General features: G+C 56.1%; 1 protein-coding gene across 5 annotated transcripts; it reads left to right on the top strand.

Annotated features, from left to right (window-relative positions):
* Positions 1 to 909: 909 nt before the first annotated feature.
* On the top strand, positions 910 to 25,530 carry STK36 (serine/threonine kinase 36). Of its 5 annotated transcripts, none has more exons than XR_003255520.1 (27): positions 910 to 1,021; positions 2,058 to 2,198; positions 3,165 to 3,242; positions 3,688 to 3,818; positions 4,065 to 4,314; positions 4,732 to 4,825; positions 5,092 to 5,261; positions 5,480 to 5,679; positions 5,759 to 5,885; positions 5,997 to 6,140; positions 6,441 to 6,620; positions 6,865 to 6,962; positions 7,359 to 7,464; positions 7,923 to 8,064; positions 8,398 to 8,525; positions 9,149 to 9,253; positions 9,517 to 9,615; positions 10,086 to 10,180; positions 10,546 to 10,609; positions 10,794 to 10,904; positions 11,028 to 11,102; positions 11,517 to 11,688; positions 12,110 to 12,257; positions 12,482 to 12,641; positions 12,976 to 13,722; positions 13,868 to 14,636; positions 25,458 to 25,530. XR_003255520.1 is itself a non-coding variant. In XM_026077990.1 (27 exons), the coding sequence occupies exons 1-26, from the start codon at positions 929 to 931 to the stop codon at positions 14,012 to 14,014; spliced, it is 4,005 nt and encodes a 1,334-aa protein (XP_025933775.1). In that variant the 5' UTR covers positions 910 to 928; the 3' UTR covers positions 14,015 to 14,055; positions 25,458 to 25,528. The 5 variants fall into 5 exon arrangements, 1 of the variants encoding a protein (XP_025933775.1); XM_026077990.1 differs by having other exon boundaries at positions 13,868 to 14,055; positions 25,458 to 25,528; XR_003255522.1 differs by lacking the exons at positions 6,865 to 6,962; positions 7,359 to 7,464.
* The last annotated feature ends 343 nt before the right edge of the window (positions 25,531 to 25,873 follow it).

The raw sequence follows: 25,873 nt of genomic DNA, 5'->3' as shown, positions 1-25,873 counted from the left end.
GGGGGGCCCTGCGGGGCGGCGCGGTGGGTCTGCGGGGTCCCTGTGAGGCGGCGCGGTGGGTCCTGCGCGCGGTCCTTGTGGGGCGGCGCGGTGGGTCCGCGGGGGGCCCTGCGGGGGGGCCCTGTGGGGCAGCGCGGTGGGTCCCACGTGGGGTCCCTGTGGGGAGGTGAGGTGAGGTGGGGCCCATGGCAGAGTTTGCTGGATGCTGGATCTCATCCCTGTGGGAGACCGAGGAGGATACAATAGCCGTGGGGCTCCCATGACTCCCACGGGGGCTGGTTAGGGCTCATGGGCAGGATTGAGGTGGATTCCCCAGGGGTGTGCGCCACTGGTGGAGGGGCAGCAGGAGGAGATGCCAGTGGAAATGGCTGGAATTTGGGACAGCGGACGGGATGGGGGAGACTCCTGTAGAAGTGTGACCCGGTTTGGTTGATCAGTGGGGGTGGGTCCCATTTGAGGAGGGCAGTGGGTGGATCCTATGGGATGGATCCAGATGGGAGGGCTAGTGTGGATCCTGAAGAGTCGGCCCCATTTGGGAAAGTGGGTGTGGGTGGATCTCAGTGGATGCATGCCGTCTGGGGAAAGGTAGATCCTAGTGGAAACCAATAGACCTGAACATGCAGTTCTGAGGAGGAGGCTGGCTGGGGAAGGGGATCCCCCAGGGTGGGCCTAGGGGATTCGGGATCAGCCTGCGTGGCAGTGCCAGGCACACGAGCAGCAGGAGGTGYGGCATTACCTTCCTGGCTCAGAGATGCTGGAGCCCATCTCTGGTCCCTGCTTGCAGCTGCTGAAGGCAGCCTGGCCGAGGGCTGTGCCCTGCCCATTACCCTGTTGCAGCCTGTGGTAGAGGGCGAGATGAGAGAACAGAGGGTGAAGGGCTCCTTCTCACTGCCGCTTTGCCTTGGCAGCTTGGTGCCCCCCTCCTTGAATGCCCACAATGGAGAAGTACCATGTCCTGGAAATGATCGGTGAAGGCTCCTTTGGGCGAGTGTACAAGGGGCGTCGGAAATACAGTGCCCAGGTGAGGAAAAAGGGGGCAGAGGAGAAAGCTGAGAGGTCTTTCATGCGGGGCTGGGCATTGATTTCTGGTGGGCTGTTCAGTTCCAGGGCCCTGCCAGGCTTGCAGGGCTCAGCACTCATGTTTCCACTGATATTCCTGGTCAGCCCTTGCTGGCGCAGAGTCGTTCAGATTGAAGGGACCTCAAAAAGTCTCCAGTCCATCCCCTGCTCAAAGCAGGACCAGCACTGAATTCAGATTAGGGTTTTGTCCAGTTGGGTCTAGGAAACCCCCAAGGACAGATACTCCGCAGCCTCTCTGGTGTTCCAGTGCTTGACTGTACTTGGATTGAACAGTTTTTCAGTTTATCAAGTTGGAACCTCCCCTGTTTCAATTTATGACCACTGTCTCTCATCCTCCCACCATGTATCTTTGTAAAGATCCTGGCTTTTTATCTCTTCCTGGGAACTGCAAGACTGCTGTTAGGATACCCTGAGCCCTTTTTTTTCCAGGCTAATCAAGCACAGTTCACTCAGGTTCTCCTTGTACACCATGAGCTGCAGTCCCCACAACCATCCTGGTGGCTTCTGCTGGACCAACTCCATTTTATCAATGTCTTCTGGGCCAAAAGATGTCTGCAGTATTGCTGATGTGGTCCAACAACTGCCGAGTAAAGGGCAATAATCACTTCCCTTGATCTACTGCCTACATTCCTGTTAGTGCTGCCCAAGATGCTGCTAGCCTTCCTCACTGCCAGCTCATACTCCTGGCTTATGTTTAGCTCACTGTCCGCTAGCATCCCTAGGTCCTGCCCCATGCTTGGACTGTTTCTGGAAGTGCCATGTGTTCAAGTTTTGTCTGCACTCACTGATTACATTTGCTGATGTGCAAGGGCTTTGGGGGGAGCCCCAGCTTCAAGGGATCCAGTGGGACAAATGTCTTGTTTAGGGGTTGCTCACTATGCTCAGCTGGAAAATGTGAAATCCCATTTGGCTTAAATGCTGTCTCTGCCAGGGTGGGTAGGATCCCAGTCTGATCCCAGCTTTGCCCACTTTTGAAGGTGGTGGCCTTGAAGTTCATCCCCAAGGTTGGGCGGTCAGAGAGGGAGCTGAAGAACCTGCAGCGGGAAATTGAGATCATGAGAGGCCTCCATCACCCAAACATCATCCAGATGCTTGACAGCTTTGAGACCGACAAGGAGGTGAAGGGGTCAACTGAGGGCACRTGCTTTTGCTTGATGGGGCAGGGGGGCATGGGTTGGCCCTCGCTGTCACAGGGACCTCTTTCTCAGGAGATTCTGGTGACACCTTCCCAGGGCTTCTACCAGCTCTTCCAGCAAGCTAGGTTTGTTTTGATCACAGCTGCTGACTTTGGCCCTCTTTCCCCACTCATGTTGAATACTGCAGTCCTGCCACCAGCCTACTCCATTCCCTATGGTGGCCACTTTGGGATCCCTTGCCCCCAGGACATTCCCTCCCTCCTTGGGAACATGCAGGGACCTCACTTGGAGGTTGCCTGAGTGAGGACTGGGAGTCCAGACTGGTGGGTAGTCACTGTTTTCCAGAACCCTCCAGTATGTGCTGGGTGGGGAGCCGGCACCCAGCTGGGCTGTGTGGGATACACTGGGTCATGCGAAGAAGTGAAGGAGCTGCTGAGGGTTGTCTGATGGAAGAGACTGGTTTGGAATTGCAGGATGAGGGTGGGATCTTCAGAAACTGTGACTTTTCATGCATCTAAACTCACATGTAGAGAGGCTGAGTAGGGAAGAACCGAAGACTTTTATGAGACAGGAACCGGGGGCATCAAATAAAGTTATCAGGTAACAGAATAAAAACAAGTTAAAAGGAGTGATTCTTCCTACTGGGCTTGAAAATACCATTATGAGCTTGTCCCCTTCCTTCACTCTTCCTGACTTCTGCTCTTTGTCCAAGATAAGAAGGAGGGCCGTGAGGGCACTGCTAAGTGACTGGTTCTTGCTGCAGTGCGACCACAGGGGCTCTGTCTTGCCCCTGAGACCAGCCCAAGCTGATTGGCTGTGCCCTGTGAGCTCCTGACAGCGCAGTGTCTCCCACATTGGTTTCCTGTCTCACTCTGCTCTGGTCCCCGGGACATGGTGGGGATGTGGCTGGGTGAGCGCCTGATCCCTCTGTGCTGCTTTTCTCTCCAGGTAGTGGTGGTGACCGACTATGCAGAGGGGGAGCTCTTCCAGATCCTGGAGGATGATGGGAGTCTGCCCGAGGACCAGGTGACTCTCACAGCAGTGGCCGCTCAGAAGCCTTCTTGCAGGGTGAAGAGCACAGGATCATCTGTCAGGCAGCAGATCTCTGCTGTGGGCCAGGGGACATCAGGAAGGTGAAGGTGCCTCTAAGGCTTTACCTGGCAGAGCCTCTGGAGAGGATGAAAAGGGAGCCAGGTTGCATTGGGGGATGGTGGTCTGGCAGGGACCTCGGCTTCCCTGTTTGCTCTCCAAGAGCCACAGCACGAGGCTGCTGCTGTGGCCATTTGCCCACTCCTGTGGGTCAGAGAGGAACAGCTGACACATGGCTGGGGATGGTCTCTGCCCCAAACAGGGCAAGGGCAGGAAGGGGGCGGTGCTGGAGAGCCAATGGCTGTGGGGGAGCCCATGGCTGTGCTGGCGGGGGACTGGGGGCACTGTGGGATACAGGGTGAGTCTCTCGCATCTCTGGCAGGTCCAGACCATAGCTGCCCAGTTGGTCTCTGCTCTCTATTACCTGCATTCCCACCGTATCCTGCACCGCGACATGAAACCCCAGAACATCCTGCTGGGAAAAGGCGGCATCATCAAGCTCTGCGATTTTGGGTGGGTGCTGGGGGCCAGTCGAGGGGGACACTTGGGTTTGGGGCAGCTGAGAGGTGTCCTGGGTGTTGGAGAGGAAGAGGGAGTGTGGGAGGGGACCTGGCTTCTGTGCATACTCACGAATTGGCAGGGATGGGAGTTGTTGGACTACAGAGGGGAGAGGAGTGTTGGTTAGTGCATAGGGATTTTCCTGGGGGCTGCAGTGGAGGCTTCAGCCTTAAATGGCCACTCATGTTTTGCTCCGAGCAGGTTTGCCCGTGCCATGAGCATCCACACCATGGTGCTGACCTCCATCAAGGGCACCCCCCTGTACATGTCCCCTGAACTGGTGGAGGAACGGCCATACGACCACACGGCTGACCTGTGGTCCGTGGGCTGCATCCTGTACGAGCTGTTTGTGGGCACCCCTCCCTTCTACACCAGCAGCATCTTCCAGCTTGTCAGCCTCATCGTCAAGGACCCGGTCAAATGGCCCGATGCCATAAGCCCAGTCTTCAAGGTAAGGGTGAAGGTCCTGCCTGTAGGGGGAGATCCATTAATGGGAAAGCCTCTTTGGCTGCACTCATAGGTCAGTCTTAGGTTTTCTGTCCCCTAACAGGGATCTCAGAGCACAGTGAAGGGATGAGAGGGTGGCCCCCCTAGGAGAGAGATCCATATCACTGCTGTCCCTCAATAAGTGGGGAAACTGAGACAAACAGCAGAGGAGTGACTTAATGGGCTTGGAAGGGAAGACGGTGTCTTCCTATGGCCTGTCTGCCCTAAGTATTAGGGCCGCTTCTTTCCCAGAGCCAGACAGAGAACCCAGGAGTCCTGGGTGTCCTCACTGAGGGAGACTGATGGGTGTACTGTGTCCCTGGAGGATATGCAGCAGATGTTGAGTGTGTGTCGGTGCCTTTGGCACTGTGCTGCCCTGCAGAGCTTCCTGCAGGGACTGCTGATGAAGGATCCCCGTCAGCGCCTGTCGTGGCCAGAGCTGCTCTCCCACCCCTTCATTGCCGGACGGGTCACTGGTGAGTACCAGCTCTTTTTCCAGCAGTGATCTAATCTGTTTCCTCCTCCTGCTGCCATGGGGGAGGCTGCCAGCACTGCTCTGCCCTGCTTTTCTTACCACCCTGGTTTTTGTCTCCTCCATCTAGTCTTCCTCCAAGCACCAGCTCCTAACTCCTGCCCCTGGGGTGGCTCTGGGTCCCCTGGGGTTTCTGAGGTCCCAGAGCTGGTCACTCTCCCAGTGTCCCAAGGGAGAGCTGCTGACAGAGTCCTCCCCTTGCCTCCCCAGTGATTGATGACACAGAAGAGCATGGGATCTCAAACCCCTTCACCACCAAGCTGTCCCCAGAGCTGCAGGCCCTGAAGGAGCAACAAGCCCATTCCCTGGCCCCCAGGAGTGGCCAGTCCAGGATCCTGAGAAAGGCCCGGCAGAAGATGGCTGAGGAGGCCCGGAAAAAGGTGGAGGGATGTGTGGGTTCCCCCGGCTGTACCCCACAGTCAGGGCCAAGGAGGGCATGGAAATGGGACCTACTGGGGAGGACAGCAGGTACATGGGTCAAGCTGGAGTATCAGCCACATACAAGGCAGGATGTGAGGTCTTCAGGGCAGTGGGGTGTAGAGGGCTCAGCTGACTGCCTATGTAGCCCTGCCCTGACCAAATCTCTGTCAACACCCAGGGGCAGCTGAAGACAGACACTGCGTCTGTGAAGGACCCTGGCAAAAGATGCCCAGGGCATAAACCGAAAGCAGCTCCTGGGAAGGCAGCTCTTGGGGAAGGAGAGCCAGCAGCTGCTGCCAAAGAGAAAAACACAGGCATCCTGCAAGGAGGGAGCAGCATGGCAGAGTGGGAGCTGGGGGAGCCTCCTCCACGCGCAAGGTGAGGGAGGGCCAGGGCTGTGAGGGGAGGCAGGAGGGAAGGCAGGGCAGCTCTCTGACTGTGCTGTCTTTGTGACCAGGGAGCACAGCATCACTCGAGACTACGAACAAGAGCTTCCTGGACCAGGGACCCTTCCGGAGCCTGGTCCTGTCAGGGCAGAGTCCCGGGGCAGGCGCAGCATTGAGACTGTGGACCTGGAGAGCGAGGTGAGATGGTGTCCTGTGGTGAAGACAGCAGGGCCCAATCCCTGGCACCTGATACAGGGACCCTGGGGGAGGCAGGGCCCGTGACACCAGCCCTCTCTCCTCTGTGGTTAGGAGCTGGAGAGTGATGAGGAGTGGCAGCACCTGATCGAGGCCACAGAACCTTCAGCCATGCAGCTGAGCACGCCACTGAGCCTCCTGAGGGACTCGGCCTTCCGGCAGCGTGTCCAGGCCCGCCTTGCAGACTCCAGCCAGCAGGTGAGCCATGGCTGACCCACCCAGCCAACTAGCACTGGGGGCTCTGAGCCAGGCACAAATGCCTTTTCCTCTCCCAAGGTTGGACTGGGGGCATTGGGAGAGCCCCCAGTTCAGCCAGAAAGGAGATTCTCTGCCTTCCCCAGGGACTGGAGCTGTCCCATGCATTTAGCTGGCCATCTGCCCTCTGTTTTTCCCCTGTCTTAGCGGGTGGAGGACAGCCCCGCAGCCAGCAGAGACACTGTTGCATCCTCAGCCATAACCACTGCTAATCATGATCCCTTCTGGCTTCTCCATGCCCAGGTGCTGGAAGGTATGCTGGAGGGAGCTTCCCATCTCCGTCCCGCACTCCGTGTTGTGGGCAACCTCCTGGCTACCCAGTGTGACTCAGAGCTTCTGCACCACTTTTGCCAAGAGCTGGATATGCCTCTGTTCCTGCTGTGTTTAGCCAAGAAGATCCTGGAGAACAGTAACACCAAGCAGGTGGGTGTGGGAATGCAGACAGTGTGCGGCTCTCTCCAGCACTGCAGAATGCTAGTGCCAGGAGGGAGCTGGGGAGATGCCTCCTGGAGGCCCCTGTGTTCTGCTGGAGCTGGCTCGCAGGACTGTCGCCTCTTCCAGGCCCCCTTCAGAAGGGGGAGGTCCTGACAGGGAAAGACCCCACCACAGTTGTGTCAAGGTGGCCAGTGGAAAATTCCCATGTGCTGTTTCTCTCTGGCTTCTGCAGCAGCCCTGGTGTATCGTGGTGCTGACGGACCTTGTCATGGTGACCACAGTTTATTTCAGCAGTGAGTGCTGCCTGGAGGGGAGCCAGCAGAAGGGCAGGTAGGGAGGCTGCAGCAACCCAGTGTGCTCTGAGGTCTCTTCCCACCTTGTGGCCACTGTGGGGACCCAGCTTGGGGCAGCAGGGAGGTGTTCCTACTCTGTGCCTGGAGCTATCTCCGTGGGGAAGCATCATGGACTAAGCACTTTGTGTGATATTACCGTGTTCGCAGAGGATCGCTTTCCATCAGTGGGGAGACTGAGGCACTGGGCTGAGAAGGGAGGAGGAGGCAAAGCACGGAGTTCAGATGCGCTGCCTGCTGGCCCTGGCTTACAGAGCGCAGTGTGCTGCCTGCTCCATTAGCCAGGGCAGTATGAGCCTGGCTGGATCCTGTCCTTCCAAGCAGGGGCCATGATTCTCTGCTCTTCTCTGCCCCCGCTGCCTCCTGCCTCCCCCAGCCTGCAGGCTTTCCAGGAGTGTGCCAGCCGCTTTCTAGCCCTGCTGCCAGAGCTGCTGGCCCAGTCAGCTGACAGTGAGATGAGACTCTGCCAGCAAAGCCTCCTGGTAAGGGTGCCCCTGCCTCCTCTCTCCCATGGGACTCTCCCCACCCTCCCCACCAGGTACGCAAGCTGTGGGACTGCTTGTGCGTTTTGGGAGGAGAACAGGCCAAGGACCCCTCCTCCCAGCTGTGGGGGTCTCATACACTGGTGGCAGGGCAGGCTATCTTACCCGCTGGGGGTTTTGGGGGGATTGCATGCAGAAAGGAATGCCTGAGGTGTTGAGGGGGCACCTTCCCTGGCTATGTGCCTGTGTGTACCTCTCCCTCAGCCAGTGTGCAGCTGCCTGCGGCTCCCATGCAGCAACCGGGGGACTTGAGTGACTGGAAAGGGTGTTGGTCCCTGTGGCTTCACRACATGGGCTCTTCTCCCATATCAGCTCTCCTCCCACAGCCTCCTCCCCGATCACCCTTCTCCCCTCCCTCCCTCCGTCTGCAGTGACAGCAGCCCCTGTGTCTCCCACAGTGCTTCACCCTGCTCTGCGAGAGCCTGGACGCGAGGTGCCCCTCCATCTCTGCCCCCTTTTATGCCAGCCTGAGAGARAAGCATCAGCCCCTGCTGAATGGACTCCTCCAGGGATCTACCTCGGAGCAGCCTGCTTTGCAAGGTAGTGGTGGTAGCAGCCTSTCACCTTCTCCTGGGGCTCCCTGAGGGTCTCCCCTCTCCCTCCAGCCCCTGGGCTTCCTTGGAGCACTGACTGCCACTGCAGCACCATTGCCAGGAAGGGGTGRCTCTTATATGATCTCCCCCCAAAGCTTCTCTGTCCAAGCTCCCCAAACCCCTGCTACCCAGGGCTCTCCTGTCCTCCCCTCCAATCCCAGAGCTCACTCTCCTCATCTCCCAAGCCTGACTTTTCCTCTCTTGCTCCCCAGCCCCATCCTGCAGCCCCTCGATGTCCCTCACCCTTGGAACATGTCTCCTGAGTTCTTACCCTTTGCAGGTGCAGTGATGGAGCCCAAATCAGCCCATGACCAGAGCCAGCATGTGGCAGATCTCTTTACGGCTGCACTGGCTGCTGCCTGCAGCATCCCCCTGGGGAGGAACGCGTGTCGGGAAGCCAAGCAGCAGGTCAGGCTGTCTCTGTTTGAAGGACAGGGAGGTGTCCTTGGTCCTCGCAGAAGCAGTGACCTTTTGCAGCAAAATCTCTTTGAGCAGCAGARTGCAGGGCTGGGATTCTCCAGGTTTGATGGCTGCAGGACTGGGATCCCCTGGGGTTCCCAGGCTGCTCCTTCCCAGGCAGGAGCTGAGCTCCAGGAGAATCTAAGGACTCCTAGGTCAATTAAAAGACTCACACTTAGGATCTGAACTGTGGGATGGACTAAATAATGAAAAAGTCAGTGCAGAGAAGAGGTGAATTCTTATATGACAGTGATATGAACTGTAGGAAATCTGAAATTGAATGGACAATAAATAAGAGGGAAAATGAAGGAAAGCAAGAATACATTTGATCCTTAATTTCAACCCTGAATCAGCAAGGAGGGAGGCAGAGGAGAAATCTCACCTTGCTTAGCTCAGGGACTGTGTGTCAAAGCAAGGCTGGGTCATGGCACATGGGCACCCTTGAGTGAACGCAGGCACCGTGCAGGGAGCAGAGGCATTCTTTAGTTGTTAATTTGTTGCTATTATTATGCTGCCTAATTCTGGGCAATACTTCAGGGTGCTCAGGGTGAAAACCAGACTGATTTCTGCAGGTCTCTCAGGAGGTGGCTGAGAAGCTCATGGAGGGAGAGAGCCAGCAGCTTGGGAGGCTGCTGGGGAGGCTCGAGCACCCAAACTGTTCCCTGAATGTGCTCAAGGTAACAGCCCCATCCATCTGGCTGTCCGTGCACCCTGTTGGGCTRTCTGTCTGGCTATCCATGAGGCACCTGGTCCCTTTGTCTGGGGTCGGGGGCACAGGAAGGGGGAACTGTGGGCTCARCCCTCAATGACTCCCGTCTCTGTGGTGTCAGTCACTGAGTAACTGAGCCCATGGTAGCCACAGGGTCTGATGGGGACAGGCCTAGTAGCTGCACCTCTGTCCCCGGGGGCTGGTGTGTATCTCTCCCCTTCTGCTTCACAGATCCTCTATGCTGGCTGCCATGCCAGCCCGAGCCTGGGCCAGCACCTGGGAAGGAGCCAGCGAGTGTGGGGTTCCCTCATGCAGCTCTCGAAGGGCAAGGTAGGACTTGCTTCATCCCTGATGATGGGGTAGGAGTGCAGGTGGGCAGGGCACATTTCTCTGAGAGCTGTCTGCAGGGAGTGTGACCCAGTGCTGGCTGTAGTGATGGGCAGAGACACTTGAGCAGGGAGGGAGAAGAAATGGAGCAAGGAGAAACCAGTGGTTCTGGGGCTTTGGGGGTGTGGGATGGACAGAGAGTATATTTGGTTCAGGCAGTGGGACCAGGCCAGTGCGGGCTGAAGAGGGAGGTRTGGAGAAGGCGGTGTGGGAAAGAGATGGGACCAAGAGGAAAGGCTGAGCCAGGATCCTGCCAGGGGAAAACACAGACCAGACTGGGGGACATGTGCAGGGAAGAGCTTGGGGGAGCCCTGCCTGGAGGATGCAGGTACCATCTTCCCTGCAGGGCCCAGACACATGCCCTCTTTCCCTCCCGGCCTTGTGCCCCCCTGTGATTCCTGCTCCCTTGGCAGGTCCCCATGGCGGATGTGGCCCAGGGGGCAGCCTGCGAGGCCTCCCTGCACCTGCTGGCCCTGCTCACCCTGCAGCTCCAGGGCTCCCCTCCCAGGTAAACACCCACCTTCACCTGTGCCCACCTCACACCAGGACAGGGACATAGCAGAGGAGATGAACCCTGCCTTGAGCTAGCCTCTGTCCTATGCCCTGCCCAGAGCTGGGCTTCTGGTCTCCAATCCCTCTGATCCTGATGCATGGGCAGGCTGCTGGGCAGTGTGGCTGGGTGCTGGAGATGCTCTAGGGACACAGAATGGATGAGGAGGTGCTGTGAACCACATTTTGCTCTTGCCCTGCATGGTGGCTGCTTCCCAGCACTGGTGGGTGGGAGTTTGGATGCTGTTGCTCTGTGGGATGTGAAGCCCTGGGAACATAGTGCTGGAAGAAGGGCTCAGCTGTCTCCTGGTCCCTGTATTTCAGGCTCGAGGAGGTGGTTACTGTGGCCATGGATATCATCACCCGGTCTCCTGTCGTTTCCCTTGTGGTGAGTCTGTCCACCCAGCCAGAGCCACCATTTAGAGCCCTGCAGAACCCCACACCCCGTCTGGGTCCTACTGTTCCTCACCCAGGGTTGTGGGGGTCCAGGCCTGGGGAGGGGGATGCAGAGTCAGTCTTGAGTGGGCGTAAGAAAAAGTCCCAAAGGTGCTGAGCTCTCCCTGCTCCCCCAGGGTGCTGCAGCATTCCTCCTGACACAGCTCAGTCAGCATGGGCTGACCATGGCGCTCAGGGGAGAGGAGATCCTGCCAGCAGTGATGAACGTGCTGACGGCACCTACTGAGGTACGGGACAGGGACAGAGGAGTAGGGGGGCTGTGCTGTCACACCACTGCGGAGGTGTGCAGACAGAGATGTGCCCTCAGACCCAGCACCCAGTTCCAACCTATCCCACACCCTCTCTTACAGCTGCAGCTGCCCCCACCAATGGGTGCTGGTATCTATGACGGGCTCTTTTTCCTCCTTCTGAAGCTCCTTGCCCAGGTACTGGCCTGCCCCCCTCCCCTTGCCTGATCCCTGCAAAGGCCTGGTGTGGGGCAGAAAGGCCTGAACCTGGATCAGTGATGAAGGCAGAGGCAAACCAGGGCACTGGGGAGTTTTGGCTGATCTGTGTGACCCTGTGAAAGTCACCCAGCATTCCTGGGTTTCTGGTGGAGCTCTGGAGGGTTTGCAAGAGGGTGAGAGGCAGGAAAGGGGGATTCATGGGAACATCAGAGAGGGAAAGGGCAGAGATGCCCTGGGACTGGCAACATCAGCAGGCACTGCAGGGCTGCTGGCTGCCTGGTCCACCCAGCGCTGACCTCCCCAGGATCATGGGGCAGGTGAGCGCATGGACCAAAGCCCTAGAGAAGAGCAGGGGGTTAGGAAGCCCCCTGACACCTGCCTCCCCATCACTAGGAGGACATGGTCGTGGAACCGGGCTTTGCTGCCTCGGAGCTGTGGAGCGTTGTATGGCATAGTGTTGCTGCGGTGCTTCATGTGGGCAGTGAGAATGCAACGCTGGAAGGAGACAGCCTGGGGGCAGGTCACCCTGCGGCAGAGCCGGACTGGAACCTCCTCTCCCCTCAGGGTAGGAGCCAGGGGACCACAGGGCATCTCTCTTGGACCCAGCCCCACATCCTGCCCTCTGACTTGCCCACATGTCCATCCCCATCAGCATTCAGTCCCTGTGGCCAGAGGGGCTCAAGGGACTTCTCCTGAGCATTGCTATTCTCTTCCATGGAGCAAAGGTTGGGCTGGCCAACACTGTGCCAAGTCAGCAGGAGCCCAGCTGGGCCAGGGGCAGAGAAACAAGAAAGGGCATCTATGGGAATGCTTCACGCTGGCAAAAGTGACCACTGTGGGTGCTGCCATGGGGCACCTCCCAGAGAGCTGTCTGTTCTTGGACAGGGAAGTGCAGAAGCAACCCCGGAGCAGCATGGGGAGCACTGGGCAGACAGGAGAGAGGAGGCTCTGCAGCCTTCCCTAGTTTTGTGCTGTTCTCCCTGCAGGCATCCTGCTCTTCCTCAGCCTGGCTCTCTTCGTCTTCACCTGTGAGTCGCACCAGTGTCTGCCTCAGCTCGCCCAGCCCTGCGGTGTCCTCATGGAGACGCTGAAGACGCTGCTGTCCCCCCGCTTCCTGGCATGCCTGGCACAGACGTGAGTTGTGGTGGGAGGCTGAGAAGGGCAGAGCTCGGCACCTGATAGTGGCTTGGATACTAGTACGCAGAAGGCTGAGAAATACCTGACCTGGCTCTTGCTGGGCACAGCCACAGGGTTCATTCGCAGAGTCTCTCACTGGTGCCTGGCATGAGGAAAGCTGTCTGCCTCTTGCCCTGCTGTTTTCTGATCTGTGTTAAGCTCAATCTCTCCAACAAATCCAGGCAAGTGAGGGAGGACGGGGATCCTGAGCTTGTCCCAGCTGTGGTGCTCCAGGCCTGCCAGCTCCTCTGTTTCCCTTTTGCCCTGGATGTGGATGAAGACACCTTGGCATCAGTCACGAAGGGTGTGAGAGACTCCCAGATCCCTGCCCACCTGCTGCAGGTACCCTGAGGTCTTCCCCTCCTCCTTCCCCTGTGCCCAGCTACCTGGCCCCAAACTTCTCTCCTCCTCCACACTTTGGAAACATCTTCCTGCATTGCACCTCCTGTCCCTGATGCATGGCACTGTCTCACACCCTGCCAACACTGCAGATTTCTGCCCACACAGGGACATCACTCAGGTGCCATGCAGCCCTTGGAGCAGGTCAGCTGCTCCACACCATCCTGCTGGCAGCCTTTAGCCACTGCTTGACTTGCTGCGGGGTTAAGCTTCAACTGCTCTCCAGCCCACATGTGGGAACAATTCACTCAGCATTGCTGTGTTTCCTTTCTCCTAGGCCTGCTGTCACCATCTGCCCTTTTCGGGCACGGAGCTCCCCTTGAGGCTTTTGTGCCACCTCGTTGTGTGTGATGAGCAGGTCATAGACCAAACTGTGAGGGAGGCTGCTGCCTCAGAGCATGTCATTGCCTTCTTGACAACCGTCTTGTTTTCAGACAACCCCACAATCACAGCCAACCTCCTGTCCCTCTTGACCCATGTGGCCCGGGTCTGTCCGGAGCACCTACCCTTTCTCCAGAGGATCCTGGGGGGCTCAGGTGTGGCCTACCAGCCACTGACCCGCCTGCTTGGCCATTGGGAACACTCCATACGTGCCAAAACCTGCAATCTGCTGGGCAACCTGCTCCGACACAGCCACAGCTTTCCCCAGGTGCTGCAGAACCAGCCTGGCCTGCTGGAGAGCCTGCTGGAGTGCCTGGCGGACCGGGATGAGAACGTGCGCAAGGCAGCTAGTTTTGCAGTGGGCAATGCTGCTTACCATGAGTCCTCCCCAGCCGGGACCCTAGGCAGGGCTGTACCCAGGCTGACAAGACTCTTGAGCGATGTGCAGGCCAAGACGCGCTGCAACGCAGCCTCAGCCCTGGGCAACCTGGGTCGACGCTCAGCGGAGCTGGGGGACCTGCTGATCCAGAGCAAGGCCCCCCACGTCCTGCTGGAGGTGGCCTGCCGGGACCCCCAGGCAAGCGTGCAGGAAGGAGCCCTTGTTGCGCTGCGGGCCATCAGCCAGCACCCAGCGATACAGCAGGTACTGCCCAGCCCTCCCATATCCTGACAGCCTGGGTGCTCAGGGGGACCCTGAGCTCTTTTGCGGGACATCTGACGGCACTGGAGGGGCAGAGGGAAGGTGCCGGGCTGGTCTGTGACTCCTGTGCCCTCTCTTTGCTCCACAGGTGCTGCTGTCTCTCAGGGCCAGTGAGAAGCTGGCTGCACTGGCCAGCAGGGACTCCCAGCCCACGGCTGGTGGCAGCCCCCGGCCTTCTTCCACCCGGCACTGCAAGAAGCTCATCCACCTCCTTGCACCTGTGCATAGCACCTGAGGAAGCTGGCGCTGGGAAGTCACCTGTCCCCCGAGATCCTGGCAAGTGCCTGCAAGCAGTGTGTGCTCCTGTCTCCTGCCCTGCACCAGCACTGAGAGCTAAAGCTTGTGGTCACTGGGAGGCTGCCTCCACTGAAACCCTCCAGTGGGTTGAGAGAAACACTCTTCCTCCTTGTGCTCCAGCGCTGACCTTCAGCAAAATCAACTTCATCTACCCAGAGAGGGACCCTGCCCAGCAGCTCAGGTCCTTGGCTGTTGCCAGATTTTAACCAGGACAGATCTAGTCTTCAGGAACAGGGACATGCTCCTTGCAGTGGGGCAGCTGTCTTTGGCCAGAATGTTCCATGTGCAGCAAATGTGGCATCCTTGGACTTTTAGGTTTAACAGCAATGAGAGGTGTCTGTGTGAGGACTTGTGGAGTCCCTCTGCACTCCGTGCCTAGAGAGCTCTGCACCCAGACTCTCCCCAGGGCAAAGCCTTCCAGCCCATCCAGCTTTTATGTGGAGGCTCTTCCTATGTGAAGCTTTTCCTGGGAAAGAGCTTCTAGATCTAAAGAAACCAGCTCTTGATAACAGGCCTCCTTACAGTGTATTTCTGCAGGTCCCCTGCGGGAGTCACACAAGGTGCTGATTGTTCCTTTGGCTCTTCTGTCTTGTGTCCCGTCTGTCCCCCTCTGTGTGCTGCCTTCCAGGGAGAGCAGATTTCACTCGCTGGGCTCAGAGCTGTGTCAGCAGCCAGCTCTCAGCCCTTGAACAGGGACTCATTTCCCAGCACTCCTTCCCCACCAGTGCCTTCTTGCCACACTTCTGGTGCTTGGGGAGCCAGCAGGGAGAGCAAGGCTGGGCAGCTCTGTGCTCCCTCCGGGTCTTGCTTTGCTGGTGACTGTGCTGGGGCTGAGCCAGCGCTCGCTGCTCCTGCTAGCCCTGCGAGGCAGGTGGGGGGCATCTCCTGTGTCTGAGCTCTGAGCAGCACTGGCTGCCGCATGCTGCACTTCAGGTCGCTTCTAAGCTGTGCCAGCACTTTGGTATCGCGATTGCACGGCCCTGGCTGTGGTCGGGTGCTGCTTGCGCAGGGCTGCAGTGCCTGCCTGCCACCAAGGGTCTGTGCCCCCGGGAGCAGTGCTCGAGGGCGGCGTTGCGGTGGTGCTGCCGACGTGCCACGGGGCTGTGTGCTGGTGCACGCGGGGACCGGCCGGGGCACTGCTTCAGGGGACACCCGTGGGTGCCCTGTGGGTGCAGGGGGCAGGGACGGCCCGGGGAACCGCACTGCGCAGGCTCCCCGCTCCGCCGCCAGGGGGCGCGTGGACCCGGGGCGGGGGCGGGCGCGCGCGGTGTGCTGGGAGCTGTAGTCTGCGGGGCCGCGCCGGACCGGTAGCCGCGGTGCATGCCGGCATCTGTAGTCCCGGCGGCGGCCTTTGCGCGCGCGGCCGGGCGGGGTGCGTCACGTGGCGCCGCGGCCCCGCCCCGGATCCCTATGGTAACGGCGGGCGGTTCGGTGGCGGCGCGCGGGGAGCGGTGGTGCGGCGGGGCCCGGGGGGCCAGGCCGCCCGCCCAGCCGGTGAGTGCGGCGGGAGGGGGGTCCGCGCCTCCCCTCCCGCTCCCCCGCAAGGCGCGGGGCCCTCCCCGGGGCCCTGCTGGGAGCGGGGGTCCTCCCAGGCCTCCTTCCGTGGCGCGGGCCCTTTTCCCGGGGAGGGGCCCCTCCCCGCCCGACCCCGTTAGGAGCGGGTCCTCCTGGAAGCAGTGCCTTCCCCCTCCCTTGGGGCCACCTCTGCGGAGCGGGCCCCGGCCCCATTTAAGGCCTCCGGATCCCTCCCCCAGAAAGAGTGCGCCCCCCCCCCACCCCGGTTCTCCCTTGAGGAGCGGGCTGCGCCTTCCTCCCAGATGGAGCGGGGACCCTGCTACCTTCCTCCTTAAGGAACGGGCCCCTGCCCTCTCCCCCAGGACCCCTTTAAAACGGGGCCCACGTCCACAGCAAAGAGCCCCCTGTGCTGCCCCCCATCCCTGCGGTCCTCTCCCTTCCTGCTGCTGCGGGGTCCTGGGCTCCCTGCCTTGCTGGGGTCCCCAGCCTGCCCTCTCGTCCTGTGCTTTCCTCCACCTGTGGTGGGGGCACCCATGTGTGTCCCCGTCCAGAGGAGGCAGCTCCTGGGGCAGAACACAGTCTCAGTAGCATCTTTGACCCTAAAATCTTTTTATTAGAAGAAATGAGTAACAGAACGTGTTCCAGCATGAGCCACCAGGGAGGAAGAGGAGTTGGCTCTCCAGCTAGCTATGCTGAGTGAGCGTCCCTAACGGTACTCAGTGCTCTAGTAAGGATGGGTGCTGGGCTCAACAGGATCCATGCGGAGTGCTGAGGCAGCTTTGCTGTTAATCCATCCATCCAGGTCTTGGGCTGGCTGCTCCGTTGTCATAAAAAGGAGCCCATGACTCTGAAAGGTGAATGGCAGAGCTGCTAAAAGGAGAGTTGTGGCAAGCCTGGAAGCATTTCCTGAATGTCTTCAGGAATTGGGTTGGGAATCACAGGCACAGGGGGAAGCCTTGGTGTCCCGTGTCAGTCTGCTTTCTACCTGCCTGTGTGGGGCTGCTCCCCACTGTACTGTTACAGGGCAGGTTGCGGATTTCTCATGAGCATCACAAGTTCAGCCCTGCAGCTCCACATCAGAACCCTCCCAATGATGTGACTCCTCTTTCTCATTGCCACGTGCTCCGGACCGAACGTGTGTGTCTGGCGGCTCCCACTCAGAGCCCTGGGCTGTTGTGTGCTGCACAAGGATAACGTGGCTGGCACTTGGAGACTGAGTTTGACTCAGGCAGTTTGGAGGAAGTAACAGTCAAATGTTTCACTGCTTGCAGTTTTATCTAATAACTTTTCTACTCTCTTTGCAATTGTACCCAGTGGATTGTGAAACTTCTCCATACTTGTATTGCTCTCTTATGGGAGTTTTTAAGTTTTGTATTAGGCAAACTTTATTCATGACAAATCAGACCTTCTCTGTCTTCAGTCAGGCCTGTGGCCCTTCTCTGCCCAGCAGGGATCGCTTTGCCTGAAGGACATTGACAAGGCCAAATGCCACAGTCCCAGATAATGTGCCCTGGGCCTTGTTTGTGGGGAACGCCTGTGTGGAGGTGTCGTGTCCCAAGTGTAGCAGTGTGGGTCTGGGGACTTGGCTACCATGCTGGCTTGGCTGAGCACCACTACCTGAGCTGTCCGTTCACTGGCGTTTCCTGGGTTCCTCCTGTGTGGCAGACCTGGGATTGTTTGATGGCTTTTTTCCAACTTGAATCTGTTTCTGCCCATGCTTTCAGCAATGGCTGTTCTACCCACAAGCTCTGAGACACCACTGTATGGAGGTGCTTGGGACTGGCAGTGGGCTTGTTGCAGTGCCTCCAGGTGCATCTTCCTCTCTCCCCGGTCAAGGCTGTACTGTCTGGCATTCCTTCCCTGGCAAGCTAGGAGGAAACTGGGGTTCTTCTTCCAGGTTATGTGGCTGCACAGAGGCTGTAGCTCTCCTCCTAGGGCAGCGGTGTGCGTGTGTGTTTCTGAAGTACTGGAAACTGGCTTTCAGATTGGCATGGGAAGGGTCCTCATCACATACTGAAGAACAGACCTGGGGGCTTTTCCTTCTGGTTTCAGGTATGTTTCAGAAAAAAGGTATCAAGAAAAGAGGAGGGACAAAGAAAATTGAAATGTTTTGAGCTAATCAGGCAGGTTCTGCTTCCTTGGTACATATTGCTGTTTTATGCTTATTCCACTCATCCTGAGTTTCCCATCTTTATTTTATTTCTGTGCCCAAGGCTGAGAGTGGGCCAGGATGTCTCAAACCAGACTTTTCTGTGCTGAGAGCCTGTCAATTCCTGCACTGGGGGTCAAACTCTCTCTAGATTTGGCTGTGTAATTCCCCCACACCTCTTCTCCTGTTGTGAAGCTAGATTAAGAACCCTGTCTCTTTGGTTTGCTATCCACTTGGATCCACCAGTGGAGATAATAGCAGAAAGATGCTTTAGACTGCTTAATTGAAATAGTCTAGGCTATAAAACACCCCATGCTTTGACTGGCTGTTTGTAAACCAGACTCATTTCCCCACTGTGGTTTATAGTGCGATACTGACAGTTGCTCCTATAGCTAAAAGGATGAGAAACTATGATACAGGGGCAGGAGTGAAGGCAGGGATTTCTCATCTTCATTGCTGAGGAGTACAGAGCTGTGGCTCTGCTGTCACTGTGCAGTAGGTCTTCCTTTGAAGGCCTGGGAGCTCTGTTGATGGAGAGAAGTTGATRTTGATGGAGACTACTAAGAAAGTTCAAGGAAATGCCTTGGGAGCTTGTGGGGCTGAGATGCAGTGTTTTAATGCTTGTGATTCTCAGACTCTTTCTGTTCAACTGTCACGCTCCTCTGGGGTCTTGTGCTGGGGCCAGAAGTGACAGGGCTGTGAGTCCCTTCCCTGCGTGTGCATAGGGGCACACAGTGCCCTTACGCTGTGGGAGATGTCTGCCCAAAGGCTGCCTGAGCAGCATTGTGCTGCTTGTCATAGATTTTGCTCCGTGCTCTGGACCTTTTGCCTCTGGCTTTGCTGTGCTCTCCGGTCACAGTGAGGTCAGCGCTGGAGGCGAGTGCTGAGTCAGCCCTTTATTTTAGACTTCCCTGGGGCACTCCCTCTGTGACAAAGCTGCAGCCCTGGATTTTCTGCCTAATCATGCTGGAGTCCCTAACCTCATCTGACACTAAGCTCTGGCGTCCTGAAAGCAGTGAGGAAACTGCAAAGTCCCCTGTGGACTCAGATGGATTGAGCCTTCGTTCCTCAGCCCAGTCCGTGTGTGTGGAGGAAGGTGTCCGTCCTGCGCAGGGAGGAGTGTGGGCTCGCTTGCGTTTGCAGAGTGAAGTCATGACTAGAATCCAGCTCTCCTGTGTCTTGGTCCTGTGCCCTGGTGCCCAAAAAGTCTACTTCCCTCCCCATCGTGTGGTGAGTGAGAGCGCAAGCCGGAGCTGGTCTGCTCTTGCAGCCTCTCTCTGTTTAATTAAAGGATTGCTTTGGGAAGTGATGCACTCTTCACACWTTCTTTGTTTAGCATGAGGTGAAGTTCAAAGCCACAACCATTGAATTAAAATGACTAGCCACAGCATAAATGTAGATTTAAATGCCAGGCACTAATGTAATCCCTGGATGCATGCGGAATTTGCTGACACATCTCAACAGTGGGTGGGCATCTCACTGTGTTCTTTTTTTGACCCGAGTGGCCAAACAAAAACTTGTTGTTTTGCAGTCTGCCCTAGTTAGGAAGGAAACTGGTTATCATCCTATATCTCTGGTTTTGCAACTAACCTTTGGTTCTTCAGGACAATACTGGAGCTGAGAGAGAGGACTGATGCATAACCGCTTTGTAACGGAGCGTGCCATGCTCTTGGTCCCTGTGCCGCATGCATTTCTTTAGAGGCTGGGCTGTAGCTCTGTCTTTGAGCTGTCTTAGCATCCCTCACAGGCTTATTCCCATGGCCAGCAGAATCCTCTGCTCTTTATCCGGAATTCACAGGTGGTCTTGTGTGCTGCCTCATCTCACCTGGCGGTGTGAGACTGCACACTGGTTTTGAGGCTGCTTGTTGTTTCCTGGAGTTGATGTAAATGAGGGATGGTTTCTGTGCTGTTGAAACGTGACACCTGATTTGCACCTGATTACCAGGTGTAAGATCAGCTTAGGTATTCTCAGTAAATTGGTTTTAGATCAATGTGTTTGATTTTGTTTGAAAGTTGTTTAATTTTTTGAAGGAGTCCAAATCCTTACTTTGAAATATATATTGAGGTTTAAAAACTGTTTATACTGCACTGTTGTTAACTTTCTTGTTCAAACTTTGGTCAAAAGTGGCAGACTGAAGTTGTGCCCTGCGATGGTATATAAAATAGTAGCAAATCACAGTTGTTTGACTTCCCCCCTCCTTCCCCCTGCCCCCCTGTCTTCCTCTCATGACTTTTGGATGCTTGAGGCTGGCAACACTTTATCAGGTCAGCTTGTAGCTCATATGTTTGCAAGCTCTTGTTATTTTAAGAGTGTCACAACTGCATTTAAAATAACCTTCCCAGTAAAACTTGCATGACAGAGGTATAGTCTGCACACCCAGGCTCTTAGGGACTCATTAGTTCTCTTAAAAATGAGTGTGTGAGGAGCTGCGGCATTGCTGTTGCAGGTGTGCACAGTGTGCTGCATGGCCTGCTGCGAGGAGGACTGGGGCAGAGGGAGTTCTGTTCTTCCACACACGCTTAGTGGGGACTGCAAAGGCCAGGGCAGTTAGTGTCCCTGCGTGCTTGGGATGTGACACTTGTAAAGGCTTTGGCAACACTCTAGCTGGTGTCCAAAGCTTGTGAGCAGGCTGTGCAATAATAAAAGATACTAGCTAAATCATTGCAAGTGGGTGCAGCTGTACGATCACTTTAACAGTGACATCTTTAGCCTCTGTAGTTATTGTGTGTCAATAAGTCCAAGCCAGACTCCATTAATTACTAGTAATGATGCTTGGACTTGACCTCCAGCCCTGCCAATTTGCCCTGGGAGTAGAGCTGGGCTTTTCCCAGCTCACGTTTCTGCAATAAAGTTTACAAATGTAGCTGTATTGCTGTTATGGGAGCCAGAAAGGACTCCCGCTCACTTGTTTTGTGGTTGGGTTGGCAGAACTAGTGATTGCATCAAGCTATGACCTTCTTCCAGACCAAAACACTGTCAGAGGCACAGGCAAGTTAAATGTAAAGGGACCAGTTTTACTGGTCAGTGACCAGAGGCAGTTTACCTTAGGGCAGGTGATGTGATTCCTGCCCAGAGCCACGAGGATGCTCCAGCTGCTGCTCTTGCAGCCGCAGCCCGGTGTGTGAAGGTGCCTCTGTCTCTGCTGGTTCTTCCTGACTTTGGCAGCTGGTTCATTGAGCTGTCCTTGCAGTGAGGACAGGAGCCCTGATGATGAGGGAGAGCCATGGCTCCAGTCAGAGATGTGTAGTCCTGGTTCATGCATGGTTTTGGTCTTGCCTTGACCCCAGCTCATATTGCAGCTGTAGAAACCCTCTCTGGCAGCAAAGCCAGCCCAGAGAAGCTGCCCTGTGTGTCCTTGCCAGTTCGTTTAGGTGCCCCCCACCTCCTTGCATGACCTCCTGGGGAACCAGACCCAGGTTAAAACTGGCCAGGTCAGGATCTGGTCCCTGAGCTGGTTTGCAGTGAGCCATCAGAGCTGGCTAGGCTGGCACAGCAGAGCTGGGGCAGGAGTGAGGAGCCGAGGGCAGGGAGGGGAAGGACCGCTTAAGCCATTGCTGCTGCCCTGGCACATCCTGATCTACCCTGTGCCATGCTGAGCCAGCTCCCCTCTCTTTGCTGCACCAGTGTGTCAGTGGCACTGTTATGCTTAGCATGTCACATCATCCTTGGGGACATGGGCATAATTCCCAAACAGCCTCCTGGGAGATGAATGGCATATCATGCTATGCTTCCTTCTGTCCTTCAGCTGGCACAAGGAGCAAAGCTGTGCCTTAGAAAGCTCTTTGCTTCGCAGGCGTATTCCCTGGGGCTGCCCATGGCCTGTTCCTCTTTGTACTTCCTTGCTGGGAAGTTTTGCTGTAAAGTGGATAATAATGTGCTCTGAGTTTACCTGGTTTGAACTTTTTGGCTCTATAAGGAAGCACGTTTCTGCAATCTCTTAGTATCAAGAATGCTTGAGAGAGAGTTGGTGTGCCATTCCTGGGGGTTTTATCTCTGGTCCTGCTGAGTTGTTTTCTGATCTTGCTGGTTTACTTTTTTTTTTTTCTTTCTTTTTCTCCCTTCTGCYATACTCTACTTTCTGTTTCCTTTTATCTTTCCTGCCCTTGCTTTCTAAGGTCTTGGGACTCCATGGGGAAACAGCGGCAGTTACCATCTGTTGGCATAATCCCTCGTGTGGAAGCTCTGTGTGAAAAGCCCTGCCTTTTTCTTCTGCAGCTGCTGCTTTCCTTGTACCCCCTGCCCTGTGCCAGTCCAGCCGCTTCTGCCCCTCTGTGGCAAAACTGATCTGGTGTGGGGGGGAAAATTCGGCACCCTGTGGGGTTGGTTTCCAGCCGCTGCTTTTCCTGCTGAGCTGTTGGTGGCGGCGGCAGCCACATCTCCGCATTGGCAGCGCTGTTGGCGTCTCCTGGGTGCCTCCCTGCGGTACCCTGTATGCTTAGCGCATCGATGCTGCGGTTTTCACTTATTCYAGAGCAGGGCCACACAAGGTTTCTGCTGGCATAGCTGTTACTCATGCATTGTACCGCTGCGTCTATGCCGCTGTCTGATTCAAGTCCCTTGTTACAGCTTCATTAGGACAAATCACTTCTATTTTTATGGCAGGATGATTCATTCATAGCTGTAAAGCCCTGTAGGAGAGGAGATATGGGTGATATTCACTGGAGGCTAGTGTTGCAAGGTCATTCGTAGCCAGGTGAGAGCACAGGCATTGGCCAAGCTAGGAAAGGGCATGGTGAGTCCTCGGTGAAAGCAAACTGTGGGTGGGGACATTGCGGACTTTCATTGGCCCCCTCCTATTTTTGCTTTGTTCTTTCACATCTGCCCTTGCTGCTCTGCCAGGATCGCTTTGCGGTTCAAGTATGCTCGTGGTGTGGGTGCATCAGAGAGCCAGTATGTGGAAGCCAAGCTTAGGTCACTTATTTACCAAGGGGAAACTTGATCCGTGCGGGTTGTGGCATCTGAGCTGCAGCCTCTTTGCTTTGTGCTAATCGCTGTGAATGTCACAACACTGCGGAGTTTGCTGGGTGCAGATCAGGTAACACATTACAGCTTAATTTTGCACTGTGCGTGGGATTCCTACTCCTGGGGCCACGCAGTGTGCTGTGCCTCTTGCTATAGCTGCAGAGGGTTTGGAGCCCTTTTGGGCTGCAGCTTGCAGAAGGATATAGCTGCCCCATGACTTGTGCAGCGAGATGCCTCTGAGTCTTCCTTGGGAGCATCAGGTTTTGCGGGAATGCTTGGCATGACCGTACAAGTGCTAATAAGCAGTGCAAGATGACTTGCAGCTGAGGGTATCCTGTCCATAACATGCTGCAGGGCCTTGCAGCTGAACAAGGCTGGATGTCAGTCAGATTTGGACACTTGTCGCCCTGCTCAGCTTTGTACCTGGCGGTGGTGCTGAGCAGGGCAGAGAGCCCATCCTCTGAGCGAGGTTAGCACCAGGCATCTCAAAGCATGACTGCAACAAGCTCTTTTTTATGCTGGTGCCCTGGTCACAAAGAGCAGAGAGAGGCCAGAAGCACTGCTGAATAAAGTGTCCTTGGGTTTGCAGGATCTCGGAGACGTCCCTGCAACCTTCTGAAGTGAGAAAGGGCAGCTGGACAGCACAGCATGTGTGCAGCCATGGGTGGTACAGCATGGAGCAGACCTGACCCCCTCCCTGCCTCCTTGCAGAGCTTGGCAGGGTCAGAGCTCTCCTTGTGGGCGTATCGCTCCTGTAGGATCCTGCGTGGGGTGTTCCTACCTTGTGCAGCAGCCCCGGCAGCATCTGATTGGGATGCTGCTGACCTGATTTGAGCTCACACTGGAGACTGGGGGCCTGATTCACAAGTTGAGCAGGTCTTGTGGGTTCCTGCAGCAGTTCAGGCTTGCTGGGAGGTCTCTGCAGGGTGTATGTCTGTGCAGCGTGCGAGTCTGTCCCTGCGGTGGGCCTGAGTCGCTGTCATGGTGCTGTGCAGCAGCCCTAGCATCTAGTAGCTACCATTTAACTGCTGCAGGCCAGCCTTGATTTCCAGAYGGGAAAGGTGTGTATTGCAAGAAAATTAAGAGAATAAGTGGTTGTTGATGCTCTGCTTATCCTTTTTCTTTTATGCTTTCTTTTTAATGTACAAGCTTGTGAGAGCTGAAAGGTGCAAAGCAAAAGAAAGCCAGTAATTCAGCCTGCTTAGGATACGAATTCTTATCGCAGCAGTATCCAGGGGCCCTCCAGGCATGTGTTAAAGCAAGACAAATATCTGGCACATGGTTTGTTTTCTTTTTTCCCTTTCCCCAGGCAGAAGGATCTTATAGGTGTGGTGCAGTAGCTGGTTTTAGGAGGATTTAGGATGCTTCATCTGTGCAGCTCTGTGGTCTGCCAGTTGCTCCTTGCAAGAGACTCTTCTGTAGGATTGCTATTCAGAGGAAATATGGGTATGGTATTGCCAGTCTGCTGTAAGTAATGAGACTTTTTGTTAGAATAGCCCTACTTGCTATTTTGCCTTCCTGTTCCTGAGCTGTTTAAGATTCACTCAGCTCTCTCCGAGCTTTTCTGTAGGGTCACAAAATTAAGAAACTTCTTCCTTTTAGAAGCAAGAGCTGAGCTTCTCACATAATTGTGTGACCTTTGGATCTGAGGTTTTAGGAAAACAAACAAACAGGCATTTGGGGGCTTGCAGTGGAGTCAGGAGAGCTGGCAGTGGAGCGCGCAAAGTACTTTGGAGAGACAAACCCATGTGAATGGGCTCTGGCTGTCGTGCCAGGTCCGAAGCAGGCGGGCGAGCTGCCTCTCCTTGCAGCCAGAGTTGCTGTTTTGTGATTGCTGCTTTGCAGCCCTGGCTGGCAGCCAAGGAGTCCTTTTCATTTATAAAATAAAAGCTTTTGTGTGGACAGTACTTTTCCCAGGGCCTAAGTAAGGTTAAGTTGTCCTTCCTTGCATTTGGTTTCGTGTGAGATATGGGCTCTTTATTTGAATTGGGCCCAGTCCCAGGAGACCCTCCGGGAGCTAAGTGGAGAAATGTGTTTTTTCATCTTGCCTGGAAAGCAGCTTGTATTCTTCCCCATCCAGCAGCAGAGCTAGGCCTGGCCCTCGAGCCCTGTGGTGGTGGTGGTGGGGCAGATGGCAGTCCACACAGCCAGCTCCRCTCCAGCAAGTCGGCTGGGCTGCAAGGAAAAGTCACACTACTGAAGTTGTGGCTGCAGCATGTGGTCTGTGTGCAACTTGGCCAGCCTGTATTTTGACCGCAGAAATAGCCAGCTTTGTTCTACTATAAATGGGTAGTGAGGTTTGGGGAGCAGGGGAAAGTGTGAATGCCTTTGCGGGGATGGAGCAGCTGGACAGGCTCTCTCATCCTGGTAGCTGTCCTGACTCTTGCCTGGGGCTGTCTGTTGCCTTTGAGTGGTGGCTGAGTTTCGTGGCTGACTTTGCCTTTAACTTCACTGCCTTTGTTTGGCTAGGACTATACAACATTAGTGACCTGCTGGCATTATGAGCCCTCCAGCTGGACAGGATACTGCCTCTCTGTCTTGCYTGGAGCCAAACTGAGGCCTCAGAGGCAAGGGCCTGCCTGAAAGACAACATAGACAGAGGATTTGGCTGGCTGCCTCTGGGAGAAACCACTCTCTTCCCGCTAGCCCTTGCTTTACCCCAGAGCTGTCCCCTGCCCCTGCTGGGACCGGGAGCTTCGCCACACGGGCTCTGCCAGGGTAACAGTGCCTTTTGTGCTGTCTCCTTTGTTGCAGGCCGGCAAAGATGCTGTAAACAACTGACTACTTCTGTGCTGGCGTTCGCCTCCTGTGCTATGGCTCTACATGGCCTCTGCAGGGCCAGAACGCAGTAGTCCAGGCCCCAAACGGGAGAATAGCTTCAGACTTGGGTCAGGCACCCCGCAGGCAGAGAGAGTCCTGCAGCACCGGGCCTATCACCTCACTCAGCAGCAGGTGAAACCTGTTTGGAATATAGAGGGGAAACATGTGAGTACTTTCCAGGATCACAGCCTGCTGCTCTCAGGGATCAGTCCGCAGCAATCTTACTTCTTTTACCCACCGTCATTATGTGACACGCACCCTGGTGAAAGCACTCTCCCGAGCCTGCCCTTGGCCCAGCCCTGCCCGGACCTCAGTGGGAGCACTCTGCTCTATCGGCACTCCAGCCTCCG

Source organism: Apteryx rowi, unplaced genomic scaffold (assembly GCF_003343035.1).
Source record: "Apteryx rowi isolate R43461 unplaced genomic scaffold, aptRow1 scaffold_47, whole genome shotgun sequence".
Classification (NCBI taxonomy): domain Eukaryota; kingdom Metazoa; phylum Chordata; class Aves; order Apterygiformes; family Apterygidae; genus Apteryx; species Apteryx rowi.
The sequence above is the reverse complement of the archived record's forward strand: the minus strand, read 5'-3'. Positions and strand labels throughout refer to the sequence as shown.